Below are 11,933 nucleotides of genomic sequence, written 5' to 3'. Positions count from 1 at the left end.
TNNCTCTGTATAGCCCTGGCTGTCCTGGAACTCACTTTGTAGACCAGGCTGGCCTCAAACTCAGAAATCTGCCTCCCAAGTGCTGGGATTAAAGGCGTGTGCCACCACCGTCTGGCTCATTCTTATATCATGATGAACAAGTTACCTCTTTTGGAAATGCTCTGCACTCTTGCTGTTCTCTAGAGCGCAGTGTTTTTAATAACCTTGGATGTTTGTTCTCTTTTATATTTGTCACAGAGCCAGGGGCCAGGCCTGACCAGGACAGGGAGTCTTGAGGACACTTTAACATGAGGCAGGGATGTGCTGACTCTTTATTCCTGACTACTTTCACTTTTGTATTTTGTTTGTTTGATTTTTGATTCAGATTTCACTATAGTCCTGGCTAGTCTAGAACTGACCTGAACTCAAACTCATGGAGACCCACTTGCATCATCCTTTCTAATGCTCGGATTAAATGGATAATAGCAGACCGGGCGTAGTCAAAACTCAACCAATCTACCTATCTACCTATTTTAAGAATTAAAAACTCAAGCCGGGCGTGGTGGCTCACGCTTTTAATCCCAGCACTTGGGAGGCAGAAGCAGGCAGATTTCTGAGATCGAGGTCAGCCTGGTCTACAAAGTGAGTTCCAGGACAGCCGGGGCTATACAGAAACCCTGTCTCAAAAAACAAAAAACAACAACAAAACAAAAAACAAGCAAATGAACAAAACAATAATAATAAAGGGATAATAGCCCCAAGACCAACCCAGAGTCAGTGGCAATTTTCTTTATATTTTATCTCTGCCACATTTAATCTTTCTAGTTTTTTTTTTTTTTTTTTTTTTTTGAGTTTTTCGAGACAGGATATAGCCCTGTATAGCCCTGGCTGTCCTGGAATGCACTCTGTAGACCAGACTGGCCTCAAACTCAGAAATCCACCTGCCTCTGCCTCCCGAGTGCTGGGATCAAAGGTGTGCGCCACCACACCCGGCTTTCTCTAGTATTTTTTTAAAAAGATTTATTTATTTATTACATGTAAGTACACTGTAGCTGTGTTCAGACACTCCAGAAGAGGGAGTCAGATCTTGTTACAGATGGTTATGAGCCACCATGTGGTTTCTGGGATTTGAACTCCGGACCTTCGGAAGAGCAGTCAGGTGCTCTTACCCACTGAGCCATCTCACCAGCCCCCTCTAGTATTTTTATAATCTTTTTTTTTTCCATATATTCCTTTCTTGATCAATTTTTGATCAACACCAGGCTTGCCTGAGCTTTCTTAACTCAGTTACACCTTGTGATAGTAATCTATGAATGCCATTGCTGTTCCCTGGACCACTGAGGTTTCCTGAATCTTAGCACTGGGGTCAATCAAGAATTATGTGGTCCTTGAAAAGCATGCTCTAATCCAGCACTTGCAGGGCAAAGATTGGAGGATCTCTGTGAGTTCCTGGCAGGCACGGTCTCCACAAGAAGTCTACATAGCCACCGACAATTATTGACAATTCTAAACGTCGGGAAATCTGATTCCGCCATGTCTTAGTGTTCTATTGTTGTGTAGAGACACCATGACCACAGCAACTTTTCTAAGAGAAAGCATTTAATCGGGTCTGGCTTACAGTTTTAGAAGTTTAATTCATTCTCAACATGGTGGCATGCAGGCAGACATGGTGCTGGAGAGGTAGCTGAGAGTTCTACATCCACAGGCAACAGGAAGAGAAAGCCACTGGGTCTGGCTTAGGCTTTTGAAACCCCCAAAGCCCAGCCCTACTTCCTCCAACATGGCCATACCTCTGAATCCTTCTCAATTAATGCCATTCCCTGATGACAGAGCATTCAATCATGAGCCTAGGGGGCCACCTTATTCAAACCACCACATGCCATTAACCCTTTTAAGATTTTAAGATTGACTTTCACAGGCAGTCAGCAGGAGGGCTGCCTCTGCACCAGGTGGAACTTGAGCCTAGGAGGAAATCTCAAAGCCCACCCCCATAGTGACACACTTCCTCCAATAAGGCCACACCTAATCCAACAAGGTCACACCTCCTTATAGTGCCACTTCAATGGGCCAAGTATATTCAAATCACCACAATATATAACCTTAAGTCTGCCCCCACACTTTCTTCAATGAGACCACATCTCCTGACAATGCCACTCCCTATGGGCCAAGCATTCAAACACATGAGTCTCCGTGGGCCAAACCTTGTCAAACCACCACACATCCTTTCATCAATCCTTTTTGCTATGTTCTTATGGTTTGTTTGTTTTTGTTTTGCTTATTCAAGAACAGGATTTCTCTGTGTAGCCCTGGCTATCCTGGAACTCACTCTATAGACCAGGCTGGCCTTGCCTCTGCATCCCAAGTGCTGGGATTAATGGAGTGTGCCACCACTGTCCTGAAGTGGAAATCTCTGGTTTCTTTGGACACTCAATTGTATCATGTGATGTTGTTCTGGAAGCTGTCTTACGAGAGGATGTTTTGCTGAAGCAGACACATGGGAGGATATTTTTCTGAGGCAGACACTTGAGAGGACACATGATGTCTGGAAAGAGTATGAGTAGACCCCAACAATAGACAGTGAATGATGCTCTTGCACTGGTTTGCCTTGCAACACTCTGCTGGGCTTAGCTGATCGTCTTTTGTTCCAATTTCATAGAGAGAAATGCTAAAGAACTTCTTGTGGTATTCTGGCTACTTCTGGCCACTCCTGCAGATTTAGCAGAGCCTTGCAGTTTCTTCTGGTTTGAGCTGCTGCCACTGATTTAGGTCTGTTGTTTGACAACTGGACTGGACTGCTGCCATTGATTCATGTCTGATGTTTTAGACTGGATTGCTGATATCCTGACAACAAAGACTGGAATTGCCCCAAAGACCTCCCTCTAAACAGATCCACAATCTCTGTTTCCTATAAACCCCGCTTTTCCTCTACATCTGGCAGGTGGACCAGAAGGGAAGTTGAAGTGTTAAAGAGCTTAAGTAAAATAATTTTTGAAAAAAATCTAAGCCCATACTGTCCAGCTTTTTTACAAAAAAAGTTTTACCTAGGAAAACAAAATAGCTGCCCACACAGTTCTCTTTTAGAGAGGATCGAAGACTAAGTGCTGAAAGACTAAGAAGAGAACTAAAGGCCTTCACATTCCAGGATGTGTCTCCTTCAGGAACATTCAATAATACTTTTGCTTGGGGAATACTGATAATTTTGCAGTAAGAAAATAAATGATGCTGCCAAGAGCATTGGCTCATACGTGTAATATCAATAAGATAGGTGTCTTAGAAGGCTCTGCACACACACGGGGGGAGGGGGCACACACAAACATTTATATATATAGGTAAAATATTCCTCAAAACATTAATAAAAGTAAATTAAATTTTAAAAAATTAAAAAGTAGGAAAAAAGGGAGAGAAAACAGTTGCTGAAATCTGCACACTCCTGAAGTGATGTCTGTGATTGATGACCTTCAAGCCACAAAAGTGGATGCTAAATGTATTAGAAGATGGAGAATTTTGAGTTCCATGTGCAGTGAATATATATACTACAACATTGGTAAGGCATCTCAGAGAGTTTTTGAAACAGTTCAGTAATTCTTGGCTAACTGTTTGCTCAGTTTATTACTCAGACTGCTGGCCGAGGTTATAGCAAACATTTATAGCCACTGTTTAATTTACCTCTTGCTAATAAAAGAGTGTATTCACCTTACAATTAGGGTTTATGGGAACTGAGGTTTATCATCCCATACTCCAGTGATTCCCACCAGGCCATTAAAAGAGAGCAAGTGAGAATGATGGAGATGGGCAAGGAAGCATTAATTTTTCCATATTTTTACTTACATATCTTTCTGTGTGGTGTATGTATGTGTTTGTGCACATAGATATGTATACTTGAGTGTGCGTTTGTGTGCAGGCTAGAGGTCAATGTGGGTATCTGCCTCAATATCTCCCCATCTTATTTGGGGGTGTGGGGGTGTGGGGATCTACCAGCTTCTTCCTCCCCAACATTGGTCTGTGTAGCTGTGCCTGGCTCTTTTTGGTTGGGTATTGGGAATCTGAACTCAAGTCTTCATGCTTACTTGGCAGGCACTTTATCACCTGAGCCATCTCCCCAGCTCTCAAATATTTAATATTTTTGGGCAAACAGCATGGCTCATCTGGTAAAAGGGCTTGCCTTACAAATCACACAATCTGGATTCGATCCCAGGATTCCGGACTGGAAGAAAGCAACTACATGTATCATACACATGTGTACAAAATAATAAAGAAAATTAAAATATAATTAAGAAATGAACTTTAGAAATTACATTTATGTGTCTATTTAATTTGTGTGTATGCATGCGTGCCTGCATGCACACATGTACCTGGGTCAGAGGTCAAGCTCCAAGAGCAGACTGGACTCTTTTTTTGTATCAGTGGTCTCTGGGATTGAACCTGCACATCATCACTCTTGGTCAAGTGCCTTGACCTTCTGAGCCATCTTGCCAGGAAAATATTTAGTGTTCTCATCATCATTGTACTTCCACTACCACCGTGTATTTCCCCAACATTGTCATTTTTCCAAGCGGAAAGTCCTTCATGTTTGTCCTTTTGCACCTGATGTAACTCACCTTACATGTTTCATGTGTTAGAATTTCATCACGTACATTTTGCATTATATTTATTTATTCATTTTTGAGTGAGAGAGAGAGAGACTGTGTGGAGTCCATAGGACCAACTGGGCAAGTCAGTGCTCGCTCTCTCTCTCTCTCTCTCTCTCTCTCTCTCTCTCTCTCTCTCTCTCTCAAAATTACAAGTGTCAAACAAGGTGGTCAGATATGGCCGCAAGCACTTCACCTGCTGGGTCCTCTTACCAGCTTAGAATGTCATTCCTTTTAATGGCAGAAAAATATTCTTGCATGTTCATGCACCACATGTATCCAGGTACCACAAACTTGATTATTTCTACTTTTTGCTATTGTGAATAATACCACTGCGCTATGAACATTTGAGTCCTCCCTTTTATTTCTCTGGTGTCATGAGACTGTTGTAAGTAAAAGAATATGTGGGCTGGACATGTCAATCAGTGTAGAGCAGTTGTGCCCAGCATGCACAAGGCTCTGAGCTCAACCCACAGCATAAAAAGGCTCCAAAACAGTGAATACAGGTTCAAGTGTGAAAGTGGATGTTGCAATGTGAAGAGAATTCACATCGAGCATGAAAAAGTGGATGTGGGATAAACCATGTTGTCATGTCTGCTGGACCCCCGTCAGGAAACTATCAGGTCTTGTTTACACAGCCATGTTGTTGTTGAGGTATCATGGGGGATGCCCTTTCAACATTGTGTTTAAATAAGTTGCCCAGGTGATGGTGGCTCACACTTTTAATCCCAGGACTCAGAAGGCAGAGGCAGGTTGATCTCTGTGAGCCTGAGGCCAGACACACACACACACACACACACACACACACACACACACACACCCCATCACAGAGTAACTTTAAAGAATTTATAGTGAATGCCTCATCACAAATTGAGCTCAGGACACACAAAGTCCTGGGTCTATTTCCAGCACCAAGCACAACACAATGAAACAATGCAAGTTATGACAAAACAGTGGATGCACACTTAAGTGAGATGGGGAAAGGCTGGTGAGATAGTTCAGGGGGTGAAAGGCTTGCTCTGCAAGTCACATAAAAGTGGAGGGGGGGGGCTGGAGAGATGGCTCGGCAGTTAAGAGCACTGGCTGCTCTTCTGAAGGTCCTGAGTTAAAATCCCAGCAACCACATGGTGGCTTGCAACCATCTGTAATGAGATCTGATGCCCTCTTCTGGTGTGTCTGAAGACAGCTACAGTGTACTTACATATAATAAATAAATAAATCTTAAAAAAAAAAAACAAAAGGTGACTGGGTGTGGTGGTGCACGCCTTTAATGCCAGCACTTGGGAGGCAGAGGCAGGTGGATTTCTGAGTTCGAGGCCAGCCTGGTCTACAGACTAAGTTTTCAGGACAGCCATGGCTACACAGGAAAACCCTGTCTGGAAAAACAAAAAAACAAGACAAAACAAAAGGTGGCGAGAGAACCTCTCCACAGTACTGTCTTCTAACCTCTATGCCCCCACGGAGGCACACATTCACTCACACTCATGGACACGTATCACAGACACACACGAACTCAAAAATAAAGTTAACATTTACTCTTATAAGAGTATTTCTGGGTGTGATGGCACATGCCTTTGATGGAGGAAAAGGCAGGGGCAGGGGCAGGGGCAGGGGCAGGGGAAGTGGAAACTTTCTTTGAAAGTCAGTTGTGTTGGATGGCGTTTTGCTGGCAGAAACCTGTGAAGGAGTATTTTCCTGAAGTGGACACAGGAAAGGCTAAGGTAGAGTCCTGAAGGAACACTTTGCTGACATCAGTCCAGGCCCCTCCTACTGACTTTTGAGCAGGCTGGGGCCTGACTGCCTCTACTAGATAGTGCCATTGCTGCTGATTCATATTTACTATCCTGACTCTACCTAACTAGACTACTAACATATCCATAAAGTGCTTATGATCGAGCTGTCACTACTGACTCCTGTAAACTAAACTACTGATTTCCTGACAACATAAATAAGATTTACTCAAAAAAAAAAAATCCTAAACTGGTCCACTTCCCCTGTATCCTTTCTTTCCCATTACCTCTGGCGGGTGGTGGTCTTTAAGAGAGTTTAAAACATTTAAAAAAAAAATCATTAAAAATAGACTTAATTTAATCCCAGCACTCGGGAGGCAGAGGCAGGCAGATTTCTGAGTTCGAGGCCAGCCTGGTCTACAAAGTGAGTTCCAGGACAGCCAGGGCTACACCACAGAGAAACCCTGTTTCGAAAAAACAAACAAACAAACAAACAAACAAACAAAAGACTTAAAAAACCTAAAGTTACAGGAAGGGGCAGGGGCAGAAAGGCAGGAGTGGGGCTGGGGGCAGGGATAGGGTCCGGGTGGGTGGGTGGGGCAGAGAGGTAGAGGCAGGCCGATCTCTGTGAATTCCAAGCCAGCCTGCTTTACATAGAGAGTTTTCGGGTCAGCCAGGGCAACGTTGTGAGGCATGGTCACAAACAAACAAAATATTTGGATTGAAGTAAGAAATCACTCATAGAAAAAGATGTTTTGAGCAGGATTTCTCTGTTACCAAGGCTAGTCTTCCACTGGTGTGTTTGCTGGGGTTTCCAGAAGGCACGCAGAAGTGTATGAAAGAAAGAGCCTTTGGTGGGCAGGTGTGGTAGTGTGTACACCTATAACCTCAGCCCTCAGGCAGAGGCAGGTGGATTTCTATGAGTTCAAGACCAGCCTGATCTACCAAGAGAGTTCCAGGACATCCAGAAATCCATAATAGACCCTGTCTTTCTTTTTTCTTTTTTTTTTGTTTTTCGAGACAGGGTTTCTCTGTGTTGTCCTGGCTGTCCTGGAACTCATTTTGTAGACCAGGCTGGCCTCGAACTCAGAAATCTGCCTGCCTCTGCCTCCCAAGTGCTGGGATTAAAGGCGTGGGCCACCACCACCCTGCTTAGACCCTGTCTTTAAAAAGCTTTGTGTGGGGCTGGTGAGATGGCTCAGTGGGTAAGAGCACCAACTGCTCTTCTGAAGGTCCTGAGCTCAATCAAATCCCAGCAACCACATGGTGGCTCACAACCATCTGTAATGAGATCTGATGCCCTCTTCTGGAGGTCTGAAGACAGCTACAGTGTACTTACATAATAAATAAATAAGTCTTCAGGCCAGAGAGAGAAGAAAAAGTGTCTGAAGACTGCTATAGTGTTCTTACATATAATAATAAATAAATCTTAAAAAAAAACTGCAGATGCTAAGAATTTTTCGATCTAGGTGGTGAATATACAGATAACCACTGCTCTATCCAATTTTATTATTTATTTATTTATTTATTTATTTATTTTTGAGACAGGGCTTCTCTGTGGTATAGCCTTGGTTGTCCTGAAACTCACTCCATAGACTAGGTTGGCTTTAAACTCAGAGGTCTTCCTGCCTCTGCCTCCCCCAGTGCTGAGGTTAAAGGTGTGTGCCACCACCCCTGGGCTCTTATCATTTTTTTTTACTATGCATTAAAATTTGCATAATAAGCTGGGCGTGGTGGAGCGCACCTTGAATTCCATAACTGAGGAGGCTGAGGCGGGCAGAATCCTGTGAGTTCGAGGTCTAAATAGAGAGGTTCCTTGGTCTATAAAGAGAGCTCCAGATCAGTCTTTGCTACACATAGTGAGACTCGGTCTAAAGAAGAAAAAAATAAAAATAAAAATAAAAAAACGCAGAATAAAATACGGGAGGAAATACACCCGCAACCGCCCCAGCCGTAGTAGGTCTTCCTGCGCATGCTCACAGGACCTGCGCGCTCGTCTCCGCCCCCTGGTGTACGCAAGCGCAGGACGCAGGCGCGCAGTCAGAAAACACGAGCCTCAAGCTGAGGGACGCAGTTCGGGTCTGAGGTGTGGATCTGAGGAAGGATGGAGGCACTGAAGGTGGAAAAGTTCACGACTGCCGACCGGGGAAACGGGCTGCGTGCTGTGGCTCCACTGCGCCCCGGGGAGCTGCTCTTCCGCTCCGACCCCTTGGCTTACACTGTGTGCAAGGGGAGTCGTGGCGTAGTCTGCGATCGCTGCCTCCTGGGGTACGTACGGAACCTGAGCCCGGGGCGCGTGGCTCTGCGGGTGGGGTGGGCCTGGTGGGCACAGCTCTGTGGGGTGTCTGCAGCACCCTAGGCTGCGGTGGGAATGGGGGGAGCCAGTGGTGCAGATGAAGGGGGAAGCGTCGGGCAGATAATTTTGCTGGGGAACAAAACATTCATACCCTGTGCAACGAGCTTCATTGGTTGTGGAAATCAGAAGTGGCTAGGGGTGTGGGTGTGGGAAGGAGATGGGGTGTGTACGGCAGGATCAGAACTGAGGCCCCACCTGACCTGTCTTGCGGGAGGAGGGAGAAGCCTGGTGTTTATGTTGTACTTTGCTGGTCTGGATTTTACGTGGCTCGGGTTTGGGAAGATGAATGAGACATCCCCAAGGAGTGGAGCAAATGAGAATTACCGAGTAACAAAAGAGCAAAGTAGAGATGCAAACAGTCTTCTCTAGGAGCGGAGGTCTCTCGGTGTGCTTTGCCCTCTAGAGATTGTGTAGACAAATGTAACTCACCACCTCTGTGTAGATGCAACAGTTTATGTGACAAGTGTTGCGAAGTCTGGAAGCACAGTGTCAGCGGAAGGTGCTTTCCTGTTTATAGAGTTGTGTAACATACATATGCATTTATAGGATTTGTATTCCGTCAGCACACATCGGGTTCCCACCATGCACTGGGAGAAGGACTCTGAGGTAGGTAGGTTCCAGACCCATCACTCGGTGTTTGGGGTGGGTAGAGGTGGGGAGTACTCTGGCTTTACCATTCATTCCAGTATACTCCCCTCGCTCTCCTCTCCTCCCTCCCCTGTCCCCGCCCCCTCAGACAGGGTTTCTCTGTAGCTGCTCTGTAGACTAAGCTGGCTTACGCTGCGTGCCCGGTGCTGGGATTAAAGTCTTGCTGTTACCAACGCCCGGCGTCCACAATATTCTTGTTTGGTTTATAACTGAAGACTTCGGTTTGCATTTTAAAGTTAGCTGTTATCTTCTCAAGTGGTGATCGAAATGACGTGCACGCGATTTGTTGCGGAAAGAGCCGCCTGAAGTTTGTGGGGTTAAAGCAATTCACTCCCTTCAAAACTCGGCTTCGAATGCCACGCACCCCCTTCTCACAGACTAATTAGAGAAAGCAGGCCTTTTCCTTCATTGTGTTACTTACTTTGCAGACTATTTAGAGTGTAGGTGTACCTCACCCCATGGCAGAGAGCTTACTGCTTAAGTCCTGTAGCATTAAGTGGTAAAGATGATGTAAGCCTCCTTGCAGACATAGTTTGAAGGCTGTGTTGCTCAGTGGGTAGAACAGGAGCATTTGATCATAACCAATGACAAATTAGTAATGGAATGATCAGAGATTGTCTTTTGAACCTGGGTCTTCTGGAAGGGCAGCCAGTGCTCTTAACCACTGAGCTGTCTCTCCAACCTGAGATGTTCTTTTTTTTTTTTTTTTTTTTTTGAGACAGGGTTTCTCTGTGTAGTCTAGTCCTGGCTGTCCTGGAACTCACTCTGTAGACCAGGCTGGCCTCGAACTCAGAAATCCGCCTGCCTCTGCCTCCCAAGTGCTGGCATTAAAGGCGTGGGCCACCATGCCCGGCGATGTTCTTTTTTAAAATTTTGTTTTATATATATTTTTAGTGTATGAAGTACTGGAGTTCACACATATCATTGTCCTGGAGCTGATCTTGAGTCATACGTTAGAAAGAATTGCCCATTTTCCAGAATAAAGTGCACAACGAGTCTGTCTTTTATGGTAGTTGTGACTCTTACGTCATAACTTTTACCATTTTTCTTTCGAGAACCATGGTGATACAAGAACAAAAAACATTCTTGAAGGGTTTTTGGGGAATTATCAGCTCTGCTTTAAGGGTGGGGGAAACCTGGACATGAAGATGGACAGGAACCAAGTCAGAATTGCCCTGTAGTGGTTGGGCTGTAGTCTGGGCGGTGTTCTGTTGGTAGCACCCTGGACAAGGGATTCTGCTGTAGCTCTTGGGGAAGCCAATTGTTCTCTTTCTTGGATTAGAGGAGCACAGGCCACAGCTTACCTTAGCTGACAGCTGAGAAAGGAAGGAGGCAGCCTGCACCCCTTAGGGTTATAAACAAATGCCACAAATCCAAATAAGTGCATCATCCTTCATGCTGGCTAATAGATACTTGCTTATTCATTCTTTACACAAAACAGTTGATTTGTGCCTGCTTTGGGTTGTCACGCTGTATGTATGCTGGAATCAACTTGCGTTATAACAGCAAGCCCTTCACAGAACACACTCGTTTCTGTGGTTGTAGGTTTCTGAGCTGCCTAGTTGAGAATCATTGCAGCCTGAAAACCTCGTTAGGGAAATGCTGGTACATCCTTAACATGGTTTCCCATCAGTACTGATGTGCATCATTGCGGGATACATTTTCCTGTTCCCCTTCTTGTATGTGGAGTTTGTTTGTTTGTTTGTTTGTTTATTTATTTACCAACACTTATAAAGTGAAAAGAAGGTGTTGTATTGTTGAGTTTTTGTGTCCTGATGCAGAGCAAACATAGCTTTTGCTTTGTAATATGAGTGTCTGGCAGGATTATTTTGCAAACTTTTTCTTTTCCTTTTTTTTTTTTTTTTTTTTTGAGACAGTGTCTATTTGCTCTGAACTCGCTGTGTATACCAGGCTGGCTTCAAATTCAGAGATCCACCTGTCTCTGTCTCTTGAGTGCTGGGATTAAAGGCACATGGCACCATGTTCTGTTAACCTTTCTTTCTTTCTTTCTTTCTTTTTTTTTTTTTTAAAGATTTACTTATATATTATATTAAGTACACTGTAGCTGCTTTTTCTTCTCCCTCTGGTCCCACTTGCTCTGGTCCAAAGATTTATTTATTTTTTTTTTTAATTTTTTTTTTTATTTTTTAAAGATTTATTTATTATATGTAAGTACACAAATACATCAGAAGAGGGCATCAGATCTCATTACAGATGGTTGTGAGCCACCATGTGGTTGCTCGGGATTGAACTCAGGACCTTTGGAAGAGCAGTCAGTGCTCTTAACCACTGAGCCATCTCTCCAGCCCAGATTTATTTATTTTATGTGAGTACACTGTAGCTGTTTTCAGACATGCCAGAAGAGGGCATCAGATCCCATTACAGATGGTTGTGAGCCACCTTGTGGTTGCTAGGATTTGAACTCAGGACCTTTGGAAGAGCAGTCAGTGCTCTTAACTGCTGAGCCATCTCTCCAGCCCCAACCTTTCTGTCTTTTATTTGATTATTATACAATTACCTAATAAAACATGGACTTTGTAACATTTACGGGGAAGGGATAAAAATAGAACAAAGGAAATGATGGTTAAGAGG

General features: G+C 44.2%; 1 protein-coding gene across 1 annotated transcript in view; it reads left to right on the top strand.

Moving 5' to 3' along the window:
* Positions 1–8,376: 8,376 nt before the first annotated feature.
* The window catches only part of Smyd3 (SET and MYND domain containing 3), a 564,386-nt gene continuing 560,829 nt past the window's right edge, over positions 8,377–11,933 (top strand). Inside the window, exon 1 of the mRNA XM_021197509.2 lies at positions 8,377–8,605. Within this exon, the coding sequence (XP_021053168.1) occupies positions 8,442–8,605 (164 nt within the window). The 5' untranslated portion in view covers positions 8,377–8,441. The remainder of the gene's footprint in view (positions 8,606–11,933) is intronic.

Source organism: Mus pahari, chromosome 5 (assembly GCF_900095145.1).
Source record: "Mus pahari chromosome 5, PAHARI_EIJ_v1.1, whole genome shotgun sequence".
Taxonomy (NCBI): domain Eukaryota; kingdom Metazoa; phylum Chordata; class Mammalia; order Rodentia; family Muridae; genus Mus; species Mus pahari.
Note: the sequence above shows the minus strand (reverse complement) of the source record. Positions and strands in the feature narration are given on the sequence as shown.